Genomic DNA, 22,629 nt, shown 5'->3' on the forward strand with positions numbered 1-22,629 from the left:
ATTAGAATAGTTAAGAACTTTAATTCAGTGGCTTGGCAGGGGATTTTGATTTTTGATTTTAAACATCAGTCTTTGTTTCTGATTTTCTGCATTGTCACTATTGAGATACTTGTCTTTCATACAGTGGCGGCCCGTCCTTTAGGGCGGAGGAGCCACGCCTCCCCACCCCATGAAGAGTGTCTGTCAGGCTGAACAAAGGTCAGCCTGACAGACACTCTTCATGCTCAGGTCAGGCAGCCAGGAGCAGACATGCGCGATTTGCGCAGACTCCTGGCTGCCTGAGCTGAACTTTGCTAGGCTGAGGAGATCACAGCTCCTACAGGCGTGACCTCCTCGGCCCAGCAAAGGTGCCTCGAGGCCCTCCCCTGGGTGACGAGGAAAGCGTCACCAATTGACACTCTCCCTGGGCGCTTCAGTTTAAGCCTTGAAGCGCCCAGGGCGAGTGTCAATCAGTGACACTTTGTCACAGAGTGGGGTGGGGTCAGCAGTCTCACTGACCCCATCCCACTCTGTGACGAGGCTGGGACTGCTGCCTTCCCTCATTGGCTGACCTCAGGTCAGCCAATGAGGGAAGGCAGCAGTCCCAACCCTCCTGGGACCTGGAGGCTAAAGGTAAGTGTGTGTGTGTGTGTGTGTATGTATGTGTGTTATGTTTTACATTGAACGTTTGGTGCGCGCGTGCATGTTTGAGTGTTATGAGTGCTGTTAATGGATGGATGTGCGTGCGTGTGTGTGTGAAAGAATGAATGTGTGTGATCTTGTAAAATGAATGTTTGGTGCGTGCGTGCATGTTTGAATGGAATGAGTGTTGTTAATGGATGAGCGTGCGTGCGTGTCTGTGTGTGAAAGAATGAGTCTGTGTGTGTGTGTGTGTGTTTGTGTGTGTGTGTGCCCCGCCCGCCCCCCTCCCAAAGCTGCCGACCGCCACTGCTTTCATGTGCTGGTAAAGTTTAATATTGTGCAACACTTTAACTCTGCTTTGGTGATTTTGTACATCTATGCTATGGTTTTGAGACTCCTTTATGTAAGCTGGACTTTGAGTCAGTAGAAAAGTCCTATGAAACTTTAAGATGGTCTCTGAGACTTAGTGTGCGGCTCACTGAGTTACACTGTAATTGATCTGAATAATTTGATGCATGTTCTCCTCATCCTCATCTGACTCCAGATTTAAAGATAGGGCCCAGTGCTGGATCAAAAGCTTCTCCTTTAGACCACCAATTTGGGCAACTACAGCAACCTGTTTCTGGGTTCTCAAGTCACTAAAAAAACCTAGAGTACTTACCAAATCATACAAGGCAATCAATTGTGCATACTTAAGTGAACTCAAGGTTTGACTATGACAACTCTCTCTACTTGATATTAATAAATTGCAGATAGTGCAAAACATGGCAGCCCATGTGATCCTGAACTGCCCCACAAGGCAATTTGTTTGACCCAGATTAAAGCAACTTCACTGGTGAATAAAAGGGTTATATTAAGGCCCTGTTGATTATTTTCAGAGTCTTTCCCAAAAAGCAATCTCTTCACCTTTCTAAAAGATTTAGTGAATATACCCCTGTAAGTGATGTACGATTTTTTAATAAAGGTTTTCTCTGCATTCCCAGAGTTCAGAAGTCAAGGAGGGGTGGTTGTTACTTCTCCCTTTTGGCTGCAAAATTATGGAATGATCTACCTAAAGAACTAAGAGAGATTAAAGCAGGAGATAAATTCAAAACAAAGTTTGAATTCCTTCTTTTTCAGGGATGTTTAGGTAATTATTAGGATTGCCATGACCTGCTGGTTAGTGCTGGGACACTTACCCGGGAACAGCTGTTGTGCTCTAAAAAACTGCTCCCTATGGTGGTATTCGTATACCACAGATGACACAAACATTGTACAGCTGTCTACACATAGTTACAGTCTAGAGCATCTTTTTATTGTACACTTGAGTGTACTTATTAAGTGTTGCAGGCATGGGAATCTGCTTTCCAGGAGACCACAAGCATGCATTAGTAAGGCAACAATGAAACACTAGGAGATGTCTGCAGAACTCCACCTGTGTATACTGCAAATGAATTTGGTTATTCAATAGAGTGAGCAGAGCACTATTCAACATGTACCCAGAGTCACTTACATTAAATAAGGCATAGGCAATAGATATCAAACTTCAACTATGAAAAGTTGCTGCAGTAGGTGTGTGTATCTGATGTCCCCATGCTACACCTCAACCTTTGCATAAATCTGCAATTATCATTACACAAGGCGTATCAGTATCATCTTCTTCTTCTTTTAACTTGGCTATTATTAAAAGTTTAAGATCTTTCTCAGTACCATGTTTGTTAGAAATGGGGTTCCTGGTTGGGTAAGGTAGGCACCTCAGCCAAGCAGGCGCCACCACTCTAGTCAGGGCAGGGGAGCTAGACACCCAAGATAACCTCCCTTGGTAGCTTGGCACAAGCAGTCAGGCTTATTCCAGCGGCAATGTGTAAAGCATTTGCACAACACACACAAAATTAGTAACACCATAAATACACCACAAAGAAAACTCCACAACAAGTTATATAAAAATAAACTATATTGCACAAAACATCATTAGACCAAAAACAGATTGTATCAGTAATACACTACTACACAAGCATTTGTCAGAACAACACATACTTTAATAGTATTCTGCAACACAAGCAGTAGTCAGGTCATCAATATTACTCAGACTACACAGAGTGAAACATTCCCCAATGGCATAAGTCATATAAAACATTACCCTCCCTCCTGCATGCAATGTAAACCCTGAATATATGTGTGTTATCCTGCCAAGGGAAAACAATACATCACATGAATCAGGTCCTCAAAAATCAATGCAGGCACATAATGAGGGCAAAAAAACATTGTTGTGAACATAACTTCTCTAGGAGACACCAACAAAACATTCCACACGAAGGATGTACCGTAGCTGCACTTCCTCTACATATCATACAGTACTCTCTACACCACGTAAGGAGCAGACACCACTGCACACCCACTTGGCTAATTATGGTAAAGTAACCTAAGCAGTATTTCCTTGGAGTAGGGATACAGCCTCTAAAGCAATCCCTCCAAGACACCTTATTCCCGGGGATCACATATCATTAGAACCCAACATAGGTGTGGTGCGCCTGCACCGCTATTCTAGTATATGCAGTAATGCTCTGGTGCTACAGAAATGGCAGGGCCTCCAATGAGGATCGCTCCCCGTCCTGCCAACGGTTCCAGAAGCCCAATGCTCCTGTTCACAAGTATGCTCCACAGGAAGAAGTGGGCACAAACAGCTCCCCCGGTGACGGAGACACCTCTCTGTGTCTCTGCGTAGGGTAAATCATCTGGCAGCAGCCCGCAATGCCAGCATGGGTTCGGGGCTTCCAGTAAATATCCCCAGGGATGACCTGCCCCAGTGCTGGGGGAAAGCACACACTGACAAAAGGGCAGTAGTGGAGAGACCTCACTGGGTCCTCCGTGCAAAGAGTTAGCAACTGGGCAGCTGCACATGTCCTGTTGGCAGCACGCCCGCTTACTCCTCATGGGCTACTCTCACACGCTCTCACCTCGGTGCTGGAGCCGGCTCGCGTTGAGGTGGTGATGACCTCATGGGGCCCTACTCAGTCAACCTGGGCCACAGCGGTGAGAGTCCAAACAGACAACTGGAGCATGCCTCACTCTGAGCTCCAGTATCTGAACTGAGTGCTTGCTTGTGCTCAGGGGGCACCAACTGATGCGTGTTTCCTCCACGCTTTAACAAAAGGCTGCTGGTGGCCTTCTCCGTGCTCCTCCTGCACCGGGTGACCCAAAACCCATCTCCTTCTTCCCGGCCCCACATCACAGGGGGAAGCAACTCGGCACTCTCAGTGGTGCCACAGAGAGGAACCACGCCTCTCCGGGCAGGAAACAGCGGTGCTCACCAGTCGCTATGCAGCAGAAGGTTCCAGCACAGAGTGGAGCGCTCACCAAGCTCTAGATATAGAAAACAGGGGGGGGGAATGGGCACACCACCCAGCGACTGGAGAAAAATGTGGGACACAGGAAAGAAGCAACAGGCTAGCACGCCAGGGTCCTTGTAGAGTAAGTGGTAGTCCTTCCTGTGGCTCAGCAGGCCACAGGTCAGCACAATAACAAGTCAGTCCTCTGACAGGTCCATGCAGTTTCTATCAATGTCTCATGTCAATATGGGGAACAACCCCTTTTACTTATACTCATTTTCCACAACTTCCACAAAGGTGGAGAGGGGGTTCCAACCAGCTGTAACTGGTTCCAGGAATGTCCCCTTCTCCTCCAACACTAGCTCCAGACATCAGTAGGGGGTAAACAGGCCCTTTGGGTGTGGCCAGGGCACAGCCTTTACAGATGCATGTGTGCCCCGCTTCTACCTCTCCCAGGCCAGGAAGACCATTCATTATTCAGATGTACTCCTGTTACACCTCCACCCTCCCTGTGTGATGGCTGTCTGGAAAGTATGCACAAAGGCCAGCTGTCAATCTACCCCAGACATAGATTGCAGTCAAGCTGCAAAAACACCGAGTTACAAGCACTGGGAAAAGCCCAGTTTCTAAAATGGCAATAAAAATGCACCTACGCCAGTAAGCAGCATATCTTGCTACCATTCCAACCATACCAAACATGCCTACACCACCCCTCATTGATCAGGAAATACCCTTTAGCCATAGGAAAAGAAATTCCAAATGCTCTCCTTTGAGGCAGACAGCACTCACAGCAGTGAAAAACCACATAAGCTGTTTGTCTCTACTAGGACAGGCCACACAACAGGGCACATGTCCTGCCTCAAACCTACATAGCACCCTGTCCATAGTGCTAGCTAGGCCTATCTTAGGGGTCGTGTGCAGGCCCTGCAGTGGGAGGCCTGGGACAGGTTTGAAAGGCTACTTCTGTGGGTAGAGCAAGCTGCGCTGCAGCCCCAATAGTAGCATCAACTTACAGGCCCTGGGTATAAGAGACATCACTGCACAAGGGACTTACAGGTAAAATAAATAAGCCAATCAAGTGTAAGCCAAACATACAAAGTTTAGAAGGGAGAGCACATGCACGTTGGCACTGATCAGCAGTCATAAAGTGCCCAGAGACTTAGAGCCAACAAAAGGAGGTCAGAAAAACAGGAGGAGGAATGCAAAAAGTTTGGCCATGACCCTGCAAAAATGGCAGGTCCAAAATGATCACAATGCAGCCTGAAAATTAAAATATTTACTTTAAATTACTATGACTATAAAATAGAAAATGATTAAGCCGTCTGAAGTGAAAACCTGCTGTGTATTGTGCTTTCATAAATGTCTAGATGTCTAGACAGATAGATGTCTCAAAAACTGCATACTTGGTCCATTTTTCAGCCCGCAGGCAGATAAACCAATGCCACAAATTGGAAATTGTTGAATTCAAACCACAGCTTTGTTAATACATTGGTTACATTTTTTCAGAGCTTGGAATGAACGTCAACGTCCCCCGCTGTGTAACAAAATATGGTGGCTGCTCTGGGAAAGACTGGCCTCCCTCATGTTCTCAGACCTTGTAGAAGGGAATGTACCAAACCTCTTAAATTATTTAGTCATAAATCTTTTTAAGTTTATGTTGATTATTTGTAATTCACAACAACGCCCCGATAGCCTCCTGACACCTACGAAATAGGTTAGAGATGAGAAGGGGACATGGCACACTCAGTTGCAGAGTCTGGCTGACAGCAAGGCCTTCAGCTACTTCCGACAAGGACATAGGTTTGAGGTCGCCATCCCATTTTGGGGTAAGATGTTTGATTACACCTCTCACTGTAAATCATCTGCCTCCAGTCCAGGTGGCTATGAATGAGAGGGGTCAATCATGACCATAGATGAAGAATGGGGAGATATATAGATGCTGCTGGGTGATTGGGTTGAAGAAACCTCTTGAGGGTGAGACAAGACATTCATTGATGAGGAGTCCTGACACCAAGCACTCCCGAGTGGGCAGGTCAGAAATATGATTTTGGAGCTGTAAAGCCATTGGTCACAGTTCTCAGGTCAGAATTAGAAATAATGGCCCTCATTACAACCCTGGGGGTCTTTGACCGCCAGGGCTGTTTTGTCGGAAGCACCGCCAACAGGTTGGCGGTGCTTCCCTGGGAATTACGACCGCGGCGGAAGCGCCGCGGTCGCACCGCCGGGACTAGCGGTTTCCCGACACTTTTGTCCCGGCGGTTTAAATCCCCCAGGGCAGCGCTGCTTGTTTGAACCGCCATGAAAAGGCTGGCGGAAAGGGGAGTCGCGGGGCCCCCTGCCACGGCCCCATGCAGCTTTTCACTGTCTGCATAGCAGACAGTGAAAAGCGCGACGGGTGCAACTGCACCTGTCGCACAGCCGCAACACCGCCGGCTCCATTTGGAGCCGGCTCCCATGTTGCGGCCGAGATCCCAGCTGGGCCGGCGGGCGGAAACCAGGTTTCCGCCCGCCGGCCCAGCAGGGATCTCCAAATAGACCCCGCGGGAGTGCGGCCGCATTGGCAGCCACCAAGGTTGAAATGAGGGCCAATATGTTTCATTTAGTGCATGTATATGAGGATGAATGCACAGCTGAAGATAAAAGCAGTAATGTATGCTTTGAAAGTAAAGAGCAAAATTACTGAGGTATTCTATTTTCCTGCCAGGAGGCTGTTATGGGTGGAAATAAGTATAATTTACTTTGATGACCCCTAATGGTTTGTATCTCGGAGGCAGAGAACAAAGTGTTTTTTTTTCTTTTTGAAATTTACTCAGGAGAATTTTGCAAAATTAAGTGCATCTTGAGGCGGCACAGGAGTTAAACCGCACACACACACCTCAAGTGAACACTGCTTCAAAACAGCATCAATAGCCAACTATCCGTCGGAGTGAGGAAAGTTTGCACGAGAGATTCCGATCTTCTATGCCAGCTGGAGGCTGGAACCCGACAATGAGCAGGAAGAACATGGGATCTCCTAACTAGAAAGTGTCACCACTCTTTTATGAGCTTGGAAAATGCTCACGATTCTGCTCAGGGAACCAGGTGGTGTGTCCGTCCAGCTGTCCCGGTGGTAACGAAGGTAACTGGAGAACTGTGCTGTGGCGATCAGATGGAAGGGGTATGTCTAGGAGGAGATGTAATGAGATGGAGAGTGCTTTTGTGAATTTCGAAATTATATCTGGCCGGCCACTAAAGCCAACAGCATAAATCCAAGAGGGATCTCTCCAAAGCGCGCCTAAGACAAAATGTTCTCGGCATCAGCTGCCGTTGCTAAGAAACAGTCATATGCACTTGGAATGGGCCGGCTTAACATAACTGGTTCCCACAGCACCACTGGTCTGACAGCACATGAGATGCTGAACCAAGATGAAGAATACATCCTTCCTTGCGATTATTCTCAATGCACAATAGCTCTTCCGGATACACGGCATGATGCTATTAGGGGACCCTGTGCTACCAAATCAAAAGTGAGAATTAAAATCTGGGAAACAAAACTAGTAGATAAAAAAAAACCTCAAAGCACTAGTAAAGCCACACATATGTCGCTATAACAAATGGAAAACACAACAAGATCGATGAACAGATTGTCACAGCTGTGGGCTATGCATGGTTAGAGAGAATAACATAAACATTTAACAAGCATTGGCAAAGCCAACAGCTTTGTCTTTGTATGTAGACTGCACACGTTGCGTGAGTGGATGGAGGGGCAGAAGGCACATACTGTTCTGGCCAAAAGAGTTCAGAAATGTACACCGAGAAGTGCCCTGACACGTTCACTGTGCTTACCTTTCCTTTTCTGTCCTATAGAGAATGAATGAGTGTTGAGCCATTTTGTAAAGAGCTATAATTGCATATCTGAAAGGAATAAATACATTTTGGTAGAGTTACCCCCTTCATAAAGGATGTTTCACTTACAGTAAGGTTAAAACGTTGGTTGACTTCCGAGAAAACCTCAATCAAGAGGGGTCAGATATACCAGTAGCCCATGGCACGTTAATTGTGCTTCCCAGCAGGTAACACTGTGCCTGTATTAGTCACTATGAACTTTTTTAAGTGATGATTGACTATGATCTTTTTAAAGCGGCATTTGATATTTAGGGCACAAGAAAAGTGTGCACTATGTCCCAGGCAGCAAATTGTGTTTTATTTTCCTTTTTGGTGTACAAGAGCCTGGGAAACCAGAATCAGTTTAGAATGCTTTCAATTACTGAAAGCAATGAAGACTTACAGCAAAAAAATGAATCAAGAACTAACAGACACTTCTAGCGATTACTCCTCAGACTAACATTTACAAGTTCCTGTACAAATTCTGTCTGGGTTTTTCCACAAGCAGTGGCGCCATCTCAAGATGGCAGTAGCGGCTGGTGTCAGGGAAAAGTGGTGGGGAGGGTGGGTGACAACAACAACACAAAAACAAAAAACGTTACCGCAGCATCACCGCTTTTATACTCCTCTGGCTCCACTGCAACACGGGCTCTCAGACTCCCCTATGGCCAATCCATATGCTGCTCTCATGCTGCTAGCAGCATGAGAGAAGCGCCGGGATTGTCCTGAGCAGGATGGTTTTGCGCTTCGACTGGGACTGTGAGTTTGTGCCTGTGGTCTCCAACCCAGCAACATAGCTAGGGTTAGAGCAATCTCAGTGCGCATGTCAGTTTTGCCATCCTAAGACAGCCTGCCAAACCCACATGCGCACTAGCAGCATTGCCCACCACTCCTCCTCTATGCCTGTCATCGCAATATCCCCGATCCCAAGACTAGGCCTGGTAAAGAAAAATAAAATGATTATAAACGTGTTTTATTATCATTTTATTTTTCACGTTTTTAATCTGCTGGCGGGGTTTGGGGGACAATACTTCTCTGCCATAGCAGGGGAACCGCTGCTGCAAGACAGACCAATCAGAGTTGCCAAAGAAGACTTGATTATGACTGGGCAGATTCAAAAGCAAGTAAACTTTGACAGAAGAATGTGATGGGAGAGAGAGCCCATAATTCACTAGCCGCATGCATGAGAATTGTAGCAACTGATATAATATGGTCCTCTCGTCATAATTTTGTATGTTATGTATCTATTATATGCATAAAATGAAACAAAGAAATATGCTTATTAGAATATTAGGACCCGTGCGTCGTGGCCCACACCAAAATTAAACCATGCAAAGCAGACGAACAAACCCACAGAGAAGATGAGCAAAAGGAAGGTCTAGTAGGATTTAAAGGCCGACTTTGGCTTGCAGGTAAGTATGACACCCCCTCAACAAAGAAACAGGACTTCTGCCTGAGAGGAGTGGGGCACTGCCAGTGTAACCCAACCCAGGAAGGCGACCGTCAACCCTCTTCCATCGCCCAAGGTCTGCAATTATCCCACAAGGTTTAATGCAGTCTTTGGTTTGAAGTTTGATGCCTCCACATGCAAACAATGCGTTCTCCATTCAAGGCTGCCTCTTTCGTTTACCTGTTCAAAGCTAGGGGTGTGTTAAACTTGTGTAATTTCTTTTTTGAGTAATTACGCATAACTGTGGGAAAATTATGTGAAATTAGGCGTAATTAAGCGAAATGCAAACATGGCATTTATAGTTAAATTTTAGCATGACATGCATCCTTACGCCCCCTTTCTGGATGCGGACCCACTCGAGCAAAGAAACAGCACAAAAAATATACAAGTACTACAAATGGCAGCTGCTTGCACTCCACTCATTTCCCCACTGCAATGTTTCCACAAACATGGCGTTGTTACGTAATGAGGCGCAATGGTGTAATTTCGAGAATTTCACATGCAAGCACAACACAAATTCCTGAAATTACGCAAATCCTGTCAGTGACATTGAAATTTCACCGGAGTCTATTAAAAACATTCTTTAATTTCATCACTATATATAAAAAGTAACACACAGGCTCTTACATTGTATTTAGTTTGGGAGATCGGTATTTCACGAGTACTTCTAAAATCTTGAATGAAGCTAGTGCGTGAGCGTGACAGCATAGTTTGGTCAAGAACGCTGCTCTGTTCAATGCTACCCTGAGAGCACTACCAGCAGTAATGCATCTCCCTGCGTAGCTGTCACCAGGAAGATGCCAGACCTACGCAGTGGCGTAACGAAACTTGAGGGGGGGGGGGCCTCGCAATGTACCTGGAAAGGGGGTCCCCCTGGACCCAGACAGGGGCCTGCCACGCGTGCACAGTGTACTGTGCTGAGGGGGCCCCTGGAGCTCGCCCCCCCCCCCCCCCCCCCTAGCGCCTTCGTTACGCCACTAGGCCAGCTTCTGTAAAGACGATGAACCCGAGCGCCTCTGCAAAAGCAGGATCACAGCGGGGTCCAGCGTGGTGAAAGAGTGCATATGTCCCTCGACGTGTGGAGGAACATGTAAAGCGGTCATCTGCCGTCACATAAACTGACTGATGGCTCACCTGTCGGCTGACACGCAAAAGTGAACTGCCAGCCTAGGGAAGGAGGGGGTTGCGCTATTTCCCCATCCTGTGTGTGTTGTGGGCTGAGGGACATTGTCAAAGACCTAGTAATGGCTAAAGAGGGCTAGAATAAAACCCCTTCATGGATGTTTTGTTTAGGAATGATAATGTGCATGTATCCATTTGTCTACAGTATTTTTGGGAAAAGTGCCTTACGTCATCAGACCTAAAAAGTTTGACATGAGGAAAAGGTGACATAATTATCATCCAGTGGTTTGGTGACAGAGAGATCGTACAGAAGCACACTGTGGCTGCCATTTTAAAGGCTTGCAGTTGGGAAAGAACCAAGCAACAACCAATAAGTGTGACCGTGAGGTGTTCTTGGTGCCTCAGCAGATCGGGATGGTAGTGGGGATCTTATCTGGGATACATAAGCACCAGGGCTTCACCCCACTCCATGAGCTTGTGCAGTAATACACCCACACGACCATGCTCGTCACACTGTCGGATCACTCACTGCTGTGTGGACCTTCTGTTGTGGTGACACGCGTGCGTCAGGATGAGACTGAGATTCCAAGGTGGCAGAAAAACGGGTGTCTCGCCTCTCAGTCATTCCTTCCCTGTGGCTACTCTCCTTACTGAGTGCTCAAACACCAAAACTGTTCACTCACAAACACAGAGGACAAGTCACAAAACATTTCTGACCGGTGATATGTTATGTCCTTGGTGATAAGTTAAGGCAGCGCTTGCTTTAACCACCTTTTATCTCTGTATTAATGCAACAGGATTCCCCAGGTGGTACATTTGTTGTGTGGCATTTTGTTGGGGTGGTGATGTGTTCTGTTGTTTTTTTTAAGGTTCTGTTTTTTTTGTGTTGCATTACCGCAATGTGAGTTTGTTGTGTTGTACGGCAGTAGTTGTGGTGTGTGCTGTATTGACTGTTTTGGTGTGATGTGTCCTGTTATGTGTAAGCGTTGTTATTATGTTGCTTCCTGTATGTCATTCTGGTTTGTGTTATTGTTTACTTTGGTTATCCAAACAGATGTCATATTTCAAGCCAAAACCAGCACATGCCTTGAAGGTTCCCATGACAAGCCAGAGTGTGCCACTGCCTAGCGAAGTAAAACGGCGCTACAACAGCTCTTCAGCTATTTAAGACGCCAGTTACTGTCACTGGCAGTCTCACATGAAGAACAGAACTATGTAATCGATCCTGTGTGGGATTTAATAAAAGAGACAGCATGCCAGGCCTCACATTTTGTTCAATTCTGAAATGCTTGAAGTAGTTTTCCCAGAATATTTGTGATATTATGTTTGCACCGGTGACATTTTGCACCAACATTTATAAAGAGATTTGCATCTAAGTGTGCTACAAAATGTTTCCAGCTGATGATTCAGATCTTGTGTTGCTTTTGCACTTGTCCAGCAGCGCAAATGTTTGTGCTCAATTGATCCAACAACTATGCAGGGCCGGCTTAAGCGCTGGTGGTGCCCGATACAACAATCTATTTTGCACCCCCCACCCATGACCACTTCCTCCGATTCCCTCATTACCACTCGGAAAAAGTGCCCTCCTCTCTCCACAGCCCCTCTCTCACATACATTTAATTTGTTTTAAACTTTGGCAAAGGATGCCTTTACTAATCCACTCATCTATGCACATAACATACGGATCTGTACTTTGCAGCAGGCATATTAACCCTCTGAGATACTTCATGGCGAGTCTGAACTGTCACAGGACAAAACTCCATCTCTCTCTCTAGCAGGAACATTAATCACAAAAGTTATATTGACATTTGTATTCCTGTCGGAAAGCTGGATGCACAAAGAACTCCGCAGCAAGTGTTTCAAAATTGGAAAATTGTTGCTCAACACAGCGCCCCCCTGGGGTCAGGGTCCCCCTCCAAGTCAGCGCCCAGTGCGGCCGCACCACCCGCACTGCCCTGATGCCGGCCCTGCTCCTATGCAATCTAAGTAGCCGGGGAGTGTTACGAAATTTTACTGGCACTGGTGCAATATGGGAAATCCGGTCCAGTGTCCTCAGTGCACAGACCATGTAGCTAACATAGCACACAGACCACGAACGGCTTGAAGGCATTCTAAGGTATGCTCCTCGAAGCAGTCCAAAAAAGCAAGCAAAGGAAAAACATGTTTTACTAATGAGAGCAGCATCCACTGTACACCCTTTTCACGTGAACATAATTCTCTTACTCTTGATGGTCTAAACTTTCCTTCCATGACCAGGTGGAGCCACATACGTGTTTCCACTGGTGCGCCGTCACACCACCAAACATAGGATTGAAATCCATCGAACACACTAAGGCTGCTGCTCCTTACCGCGTCCCTGTTATTCGCTGCCTCTTCAGTGTCCGTCCTCCATGTCACCAGACCACATGCAGACGCATGCAGACCACAAGCAGACTACATGCAGACCACAAGCAGACAACATGCAGACCACAAGCAGACAGCATGCAGACCACATGCAAACCACAATCAGACAGCACGCAGACCACATGCAGACGCACGCAGACCACAAGCAGACAGCACGCAGACCACATGCAGACCGCATGCAGACCACATGCATACGCATGCAGACCACAAGCAGAACGCATGCAGACCAAAAGCAGACAGCATGCAGACCACATGCAGACGCATGCAGACCACAAGCAGACCGCATGCAGACCACAAGCAGACCGCATGCAGACCAAAAGCAGACAGCATGCAGACCACAAGCAGACAGCATGCAGACCGCATGCAGACTGCTCCGTGTGGTGAGAAACGGGTTCGAGTAACATGAGCCTACATGACTTCCATCAGCATGGAAGGATAACACAAACAGATATTTGACTAAAAAAACACAAGCGCAGGCTGTGGTTTAAAAATGGCTAAAGTGGCCATAACACCAAACCGACTTATTTGGAGCACAGAAAATAAAACAATTCAAACTGTGTACCCAGCAGGATTCTAACGCAATAGTTTCAAATCCAATGGCTTACATAAATGCATAAATTAATGTGGGTCTGGGATTGTTTCTTAATCAGGTCCGCTGTAATCTTTAATTTCAGAGAGAACCAGACAATATACTTTAATGATGGCTTCACCTGAATACTAACTTATTTGTGGATCGAAAAAAGAGATTTGATTTTGTGATGCGGTATGCCTTGAGTACCTGGCGGTTTCGTGGCTATAGGGCTATTGATTAAGAAGGGGTGGGGTGGGGCCGGAGGGGTATTATCAGAACAGACCATCACTGAAGTATGTGTCTGTTAAAGTCCTTTCACAGATGCATGCAGCGTGGATGGAGAAGGGGCATGGATGCAATGCAAAGCATCACAGGTGTGAACACTCCGGGCTTGCACTGTGGCCTTCCTCTTACTGCTGTAGAATTATTGTTAGAGCTTCATGACAATATGCGTTGAATCCAGCAGATTCCGAGTCCCTCACCATCACCCAAAACAACAGTGATACCACACGCACGATTACCTCCACGGAGAAGCATCCGCCAACCAAAGAATTCCAAACAGCACAGATGAAGCCGCTGCTAGCAGAAATACCACCCAACATGATGAACAATTGTGAACACATAGGGCTAGCAAGGTTTCCACTTGTGATCTTTGCACCCCTCTCAGATGCATTAACATTTTTGCGTATCGAGCTTTTTCCTTGGTGTAAGTTATTTTCTTGTTTTTAATAGGAATAAAACATGCTGGCTGAATACAGTTCACAGCATTTACCAAAACAGCCCTGCAGAGAAACTGTTATGAAATCTCTCAGCAAGAAAGGCATACATGCAAAGAACAATAGAACTGGAAAAGATTCTGCACCTCACCTTCAGAAGCAGGATATTAATTCTCTATCGAATTCAAGGTCATTTGCTGTTTGGAAGGTTACCCTTGGGAGCATTATGCATTCTGAAAACAGCCCCATAATATAGAAACAAAGGGCCTGATTTAGAGACCTGTGGATGAGTACTTCTGTACAAACGTGGAAACAAAGGGCCTGATTTAGAGACCTGTGGATGAGTACTTCTGTACAAACGCAGAAACAAAGGTCTGATTTAGAGATTGGTGGATAGATCCTTCCTTAGAAACGTGTAAACAAAGGGTCTGATTTAGAGATTGGTGGATAGATCCTTCCTTAGAAACGTGTAAACAAAGGGTCTGATTTAGAGATTGGTGGATAGATCCTTCCTTAGAAACGTGTAAACAAAGGGTCTGATTTAGAGATTGGTGGATAGATCCTTCCTTAGAAACGTGGAAACAAAGGTCTGATTTAGAGTTTGATGGATAGATTCTTCCTTAGAAACGTGGAAACAAAGGTCTGATTTAGAGTTTGATGGATTGATTCTTCCTTAGAAACGTGGAAACAAAGGGTCTGTTTTAGAAATTGGTGGATAGATCCTTCCCTAGAAACGTGGAAACAAAGGGTCTGATTTAGAGATTGGTGGATGGGTACTCTGTCGCAAAGGTGACCTCAAGCATCCATTTTATTACAAGTGCATCCTATCCTAATGCACTTGTAATAAGGCGGGCATAATATCCGTCATCTTTGTCACGGGGTATCCGTCCACCGAACTATAAATCAGATCCAAAGTGCTGCGTTTCAAGCTCAATCTCAGAGGAGAGTTAAGGTTGCGTTGCCTGCTCAATATCCCTTGCAACTTGCAGCAGTGACCTGCTGTTTCCAGACTGCGCTGTCTCTACAAGCTTGATGTGTATTTGAAGTGCCTTTCTGAGGAGTGCCGGTAGTGGCCTAGGGTGGATCTTTAGAGCTAAGAATGCAGGCGTGGTATTAATCGGACAGAACTGTAGCACCACTAAAACCGATGCTGTAATTATTGTGAGGATTTTTGATGAAGACTGAGGAATTTAAAATGCACTAAACCCATTTAAGAAGTTGTTCAAGTTTTTGGCCCAGATTGACTACTGTTTCAGCCTATGAAGGTGCCCATCGCAGTGGCATGCATTTTATCCTAAAAGGAATAATGTATGTACCTGTGAATCTCAAACACACCATTGTGGAGACTTGTGAAAGTGCATCTGGTCTTTGCTCTGCTCAGCATTCAGCCTGTGCTAAAGATTATCGCGGTGATTGCACTTTATCTCGATGACTACCCCGAGGAAGATTATTTGACTGGTTACAATGAAATACTGGTATTCCTACTTCTTTATCGAGGTGTGTACGTCAAGGTTTAGTTGCTTACATTAAACAGATAACAGGCACATTGGCATCAAAGAATATGTACAGATTAGCAGTAAGATTCTAAACTCTACCCAGCTTGGCATAACCAGGTCCATCCTGAGTGCTGTTAAATATGTGAACATGTTTCAGTCTGTAAGTCAATGGACAGTGCAATACCTCAAAATGGCCGCGAAGGTTTTGGAGGAAACAGGCAAGTTGTTGCTGAGTTTTTCTTCAGGCGAGGAGGACTGGCAGGAGTTCCATTGACTTTTCTGAGCAGACCGATGTCTTCCATTCTCTTTGCCAGAAGTAGGAGTCAAGAATGATGCAGGATGCTGCGTAATTCTCTGATGAGCATCCCCATTTTGTCTGAAAGTGACACACAAAAATAATAAACAATATTTTTCTCTCATTTGCCATTCCTCTCAAAGCAGTGTTCTGTGCATACACAGTGATGGGGGGAAACAGATCATCACTGTACACACTGCATTCAGATCTGAGCTCCGCAAACAATAAAAATATTTTTTTTGTAGATAGATCGATAGGTAGATAGGCGGACGAACAGACGGAAAGAAAGATAGCTAGATAGATTGCTAGACAGATCATACATGTCAAAAGACCCAATGCAGGCAGAAGACCCACAATTTTTTTTTTTAAGGCTTTATTTTAGGTGTATCCTGCCTACAACGGCCTCTGCTTCAATATAAGCTATTGGAAAACACACATTTACCCGAATTCTTTTTCAAAATCTCCCACATTATAGTCTGAAAATGTTGGCATGTGTGGATATATATTCACTAAATAAACAATGGTTAAAGTGGCGTAATAATGTTGCAATGAGACATGGGCTACCATTAAACAAGCCAAAAAACACAGACATATGCCAGTTATAGTTTACGGAACTAAATATAGCTTTCACCCCATCAAACACTGCGTATGACCTCACGTATTACATTCTCATGACAAGTTAAATGATATTGATGGCATCATTGATTATATTTAAATAACAACATTGTTGAAATTACTAATGAGAACCGCTAATGATTCTGACATCATGTTACAGACTGCTGCTGATATTGCAAGAACTTTTCAGTCTGCATGTCAGAGCATTTAACTGACACAGATGAGAAAGGAATTTGAGAATTCATATAAAATATGTCTTTATTTTAGCTTTGTAGAGCACTAGCCATAATTTCTGTGTCCAAAAGAACCTTTGTGCTTTGTTCATTTCTGAAGGAAATGCTTTAAGTTTTACAGCTTTGATTCCATCAACATAGGTTTGGGTGTGCCACATGTGTCTCATAAAAAAAAGAAAAAAAAAGTTAGTTCTCTAGTTGTTCATTAGAACACTGTGGGAAACTGCAGAAGAATACTGTGGAATCAACTGTTAGGCTATTCCTGCTGCAAGTCCTTGTTGTACTCAGAATACCCGACCTTATTTTCACATGGATGAGGAATAGAGTGAACTTAAAGAAAATGTGCTCTCACTTTAGCTTCTGGAGCACTCTCCATTCAATAATCTCTGTGGGAAAATTATGAGAGAAAACCATTTTCTCTGAAACATGGTCTATCAAATCCCAGCAGGAGGTCAGCATTTTTCACACGGTAAAATCACCTGAGAACTCACCAGAATTCCTAAAGTGTGTATAACACCACCAACAAATAATTTATAACTAAAATATATCAGCCTTTATATGTGCTCCTTTTTGTGACCCTCAAAACCTGACATTCACTACAATGGATTTCATTAAGGACAATCGCCCAGAGTCCTGTACTGGCTGCCACAGCATATTGTTCATGTTGTGGCCAGCCAATCAGGAGTTACTAGTCCCCATTATCATGGCCAATTAGAGTATAACTAGACATGAACAGTCCAGATATACCTATTGTGAACCCCTTCATGACCATCTGAGCACTCTTTAAAGGCACATTTTTCCTAAATTGCTGAACTGATTTACACCAAATCACCAAAAACATGCTTTCTGAGTGACGTTCTAACTTTCTGCCAAATTTGGTGCAATGCCAATCAGTTGTTTTTTTCTGTATCTGTGACAGACCTTTTTTTGGTGAATTATTATGGAAAATCAATGTTTTGGGACTGCCCCTTTTTCATGGCCGCAACTTGACGGATCATTCTAAAGCTTTTCAGGAAGGAGCTGAAGTAGATGAACTTTTTTTCAGAAAATTGCATGCAGATTTGTCAAAAGGCACCAAAGTTATTAGCCTATGGAAACTCTGACCTGCCTGAAATTCATGGTTATAGTTATCTCAAGTAACAATATATTGTGCCCTAAGATAACAATAACTCGCACCCCTTCCATGCACAGTTTTGTCATTGGTGACGTAATTTCAAATGCTGCAGTGATGTTATCAATGATGTTATAGAACATGATATGAGTAATGCAATATGTGGGATAAATAGCTGTGCATGGTGAGTTATAGTTACTTGAGATAACTATAGCTGGTGAATTTCAGAGTTTTTTTGAGTTTGAAACATTACTTTGTCACTGACATTTTCACCCAACTAAAACATCACTTAAACCTTCATGTTTTTTCAGTGAATTTCTAGATTTTTTTCAACATAAACTAATACTTTAATACCAGACTTAAAGTCAACCTACACCATGCACAGCCATCGGCCATGCACAGCATGGAGTTGGCTGCGGGGCCTTGCTTGCAGCCAGGCCCTGCGCCCAACCAGTTACAGGCAATCAAACCCCATGCCACACAAGCGTGCTGTGGGGTTGGACTTAAGGTATTTTTCAGTAATTCACACAATACAATGTTTAATTATAGTGTTCATTATAACAATGTTTAATATAGTTTTAATTCAACGATGTTTGCGAGTCTTCTTTTTAACACAGTTTCTACTACAGTATTGCATTTTGTGGGCTGAAAAATGTTAAAAGAAAGACTCAAAGACATATTTTTTCTTTTTAAATAAAACCAATATGTCTCTGATTCTTTCTTTCAAAGTGTGTCAGCCCACAAAACGTAATCACAAAAACAACCACAAGAGGGTCTTGCCATCCAGCTAAAGAACATAGACCTCCAGCTAGGAGTGCTTTTAAAAAATGTGGTAAGTTCTCTCTCCTGCTGTCACGGTTTAATGACCCAGAAGACTTACACTTCTTTTTTTAGCTATTGTTACTGGGGGGCTGCAGAATTTCCTGCAGGCCCTACACATTAAAACAGGTTCGGTGGTGCTTCTTCTTATTCTAAAAGCACCACCAAGCTTAAAAAAGTATAAGGAACTTAGCAGCCCCAAGCAGATCAATGAGCTCATCAGATCAGAGGATGGTGTGTGCATAAGTTTTAGGGACTGCACTGAGCCCCTCGGTAGTCTACACAGAACCGGAGTTCGGGTGTGACACTTGGGGGGGGAGGGGGAGGGGCGAGGGGCAGCCTGAGGGGCCCAAACCACTGCACTGGACCAAGGACTGTTGGAGTGCTCAATAATTCTAAGCTGTAGCATCTTAGCAGCTCCAAGCCAATCAATTAGTTCATCAGCTCTGGGGATGCGGTGTGCATTAGTTTCAGTGACTGCATTGAGCCCCCGGTAGTCTTCATTGAACCGGAGTTCAGGTTTGATACTCGGTGGGGCTGCCTTGGGGATCAAAATCACTGGACTGGCAGAACAGGGCTCTCAGCACAGGAGTCCAGGTTCTGGCATCAAGATGCAGGTGAAGTCTTTGATATCCCTGAGACTTCGGAAACAGGAGGCAAGTTAAATCAGGCCCTTGGAGAAACATTAGATTGCAGGATGTAGAGTTAGATCCAGTCTTCTCACTCCCAGACAAGACGTAGCAGGCAGCCGGCCAACACATCAGAGCAAAGCGCAAAGTGGCAGTCCCTCCTGGCAATACAGCGGTCCTTCTTCATGGTAGAATGCCCTCAGTCCAGAAATGTTCCTAATATATGGTGTCAGAGGCCCAGTATTTATACACAAATGCGTCTTGTAAGTGGAGGATCCTTCAAAGAGTGGTTTTGAAGTGCCCCAGTTCCTTTTTTGCCTAGTTCTGTCTGCCAGGAGATCTGTGGGGGGCTATCAGTCCTTTGTGCAGAGTCAAGCCACTACCCTTTGAAGGGTGAGTGAGAGCTCCTCCACCCTTCCTGCCCAGAAAGACCTACCAGTATGCAGATGGAATGAAGAGGCAGTTGAGTGTCTTGTATTTATGACTGTCTGGATGGAATGACTGTACCTGTCATCTAACCTTACACAGACCAGACGTTGACTGGAGGTTGGCTAAGGCAGAAGACGTTTAAAGTAGGAAAATGCCAACTGCCTAAAAAGGGTATTTTCAGACCTGCAATTTGAAAAACACATTTACCACGAGATGTGTTTTTAAATTGTAAGTCCAGAGACACCACACTCCATTTTTCTACCTTTTCTCAATTGGGGATTACACTTAAAAGATGTTTTAAGGCAATCCCCATACTAGCCTACGGGAGAGATAGTCCTTGTAATACTGAAAAACAAATTTAAGAGTTTTTCACTACCTGGACATGTTAAACTTTAAAGTACATGTCCAACTTTTTAAATACACAGGGCCCTGCCCTTGGGGCTAACCATGGCCTACTTTAAAAAAGGAAGGTTTGGGCCTGACAAGAGCATATACTTGCCAGGTCGAACTGGCAGTTTAAACTGCACACACAGGCTCTGGAATGGCAGGCCTGAGACATGTTTGAAAGGCTACTGTGGTGGGTGGCACAACCAGTGCTGCAGGCCTACTAGTAGCATTTGACTTAAAGGCCCTCGGCACGCAAAGTGGACTTTACTAGGGACTTACTAGTACAACAAATATGCCAATCGTGGAGAAGCCAATGTATGTTTTGGACACAGAGCACTTGCACTTTAGCACTGAATTGCAGTGGTAAAGTGCGTAGAGTCCTAAAGCCAGCAAAAACAAAGTTCAGCACACAACCAAAACAGGAGGTCAGAAAACAAAAAGTCAGGGGAAACAACACCAAAACATTCCAAGTGTAACAACAGAAAAAGCTCTTGCAGGGCATTATGGGACACTCCTAGAAAAAAGCAGTGAATAATAGATCAGGGGCTTCTGCTGTTCATTTATTATTTAGCTGCCCAATGGCACCCTTTATTTTAAATCATTAAGGATGGGGTAAGCAGCACTCCTCTCTTAGATCCTTTACAGCCTGGGCTTTTGTTTTTGAATTAGGGGTTAGGGGTGTGGGGCACCCTTCCCTAAGCCACTTGTGGCCCGGGGAGCCCATCTGCCGGGCCTCTGTTATTTTTAAAGAAATGATAGGAACTTGCCCCCACCCGAACCACTTTAGGCCACGGGGACTCCAACCCCCGAGGCCTTTCTATTTTTTCAAGGGGACAAGGGCATGCTGCCCCCCTACCTTAGACAGTAGTGGCCCCATGGATCCCATTACCCAGGGCCTCTGGTGAGTGACCCGGAGCCTACTCAGAGCACCCACAAACCACTATGTTGGGGGCTGCAGGGGGAAGCATCAAGGCCCCTGTTGCACAGACGATTCCCCAGCCAGCACCATACTGGGTAGAAGCCAGCACCTTTCCTTTTGCTTCTACCCAGGCAGAAGCAGCATTGCTTTACTGATCCTGCCAGCTGGACACTGTAAATTATCATGCCCTGGGGATAGGGTCCCCAGGGTGGATGCCAGCACAGGGACGTGGCACACAGTCCCCCTACCCTTCTGTAAGTAATTTGACCCAGAGGGAGAGGTCCCGGGGGACCAAAACTTGCTCGGGGCAGTCACGTTCCTCCTCCCCTTTTTTAAAGAACCCCATCCACTAGGGCCCAATGGAAGCTGAGGTGGAGGGGCCACATGCCCCCTCCCTATTATTCAGTAATTGGACCCACCGGGGCTCAATAGAGGTACGGTGAGGGGGTTGCACTCCCACCTACCCTTTATTGTGAATTTGGCCATGGGGATGCGGTCGCCGGAGCTAGGAGTAGCTCGAGGAGGGGGCCCAACTCATGCCCATTCCCCAAATATTATAAAATAAAGATCCGTGGGCCATGAACAACGTTTTACTTTTTTTAATGCCACAATGCTGCTGAGTCCCACGTGAGTCCTGCAGGAGTCCTGCATTGTCGCAGCTCTTAAAAAAAATGTTTAGTTTTTTTCGGCCCGCTATATCTTTTTTATTGATATCACTCAGGCAGGAGAACTTATGACAATTCTGGCCTGTCCCTTCCATGGTGTACATAGCGTCACATTGCATTGCTGCAGTGGATGTTGATATCTCAGGTGCCATGGTCCTAGGTTGGTCAAGGGGTCCTACTACATGATTATTACATGTGTAGACCTACTACTGGTTGAGGAGATGTGATTTTATAAGTCATTACTATGTGTAAAGTGACATCAGCTGGTCAGCTTTCTATTAAAAGGCCACTGCGTCATTTCCTATGCCTGGGTTACAGAGGTGTAGGGATTTTGATGCATTCCACGCTAAAAACAACACATCCCAAAATGTATCACACATTGGAAAACTTGTAAATCTCACTACGTCAGGCCTAAGTGAGTTTTTATGAAGGAATGCCTACCCTGCATACATTATAAACTGCATGGCACAGCTGGTTCCAGCGCAGGTATTTTATGATGCAGGCCATCAAAAACTGACACATTGAGCCCAATGCATCATTATGTAAATATGGGGCAACATGAAGCAGAGAATGCGCCCTAGATGGGTAAAAAAAAAAAATGACACAACAGTGGTGCAAGACCCTTGTAAATATGCCCCCTAGTCCCCAAGTCCTGTAATGGCTGCATGCAACGTTTTCCATCAAGTTGCAGGCAGTCAGTCAAAGCTCTTGCTCCTGCTGGAGCCTTAGTCCTTGGTAGTAAGTTGGCCCCAGGGAAAGAAAGCCCCCAGGCTAATGAGATCACTTATTTTGTTTAAATTGGGTTTAAGGGAATCTCTGTCTGGTTCTCCTTGGGGGCAGTCAGGCAGTAACTGAGATCTCGCCCGCCTGTTCCTTCCCCTTCATATATCCATTAGGTGCTGAGGGGGAGAAAGCAGGAATGTTGGAGGAAAAAGGGAAAAGAAAACTAACTAGCACAAGGATACAGCTCAACATG

General features: G+C 45.2%; 1 protein-coding gene across 1 annotated transcript in view; it reads right to left on the reverse strand.

Annotated features, from left to right (window-relative positions):
- TMTC1 (transmembrane O-mannosyltransferase targeting cadherins 1) overlaps positions 1-22,629 on the reverse strand; it is a 958,188-nt gene that overhangs the window by 812,794 nt on the left and 122,765 nt on the right. The window contains exon 5 of the mRNA XM_069228190.1: positions 15,736-15,927. Coding sequence (XP_069084291.1) covers positions 15,736-15,927 — 192 coding nt within the window. The remainder of the gene's footprint in view (positions 1-15,735; positions 15,928-22,629) is intronic.

This window comes from Pleurodeles waltl, chromosome 4_1 (assembly GCF_031143425.1).
Source record: "Pleurodeles waltl isolate 20211129_DDA chromosome 4_1, aPleWal1.hap1.20221129, whole genome shotgun sequence".
Taxonomy (NCBI): Eukaryota; Metazoa; Chordata; class Amphibia; order Caudata; family Salamandridae; genus Pleurodeles; species Pleurodeles waltl.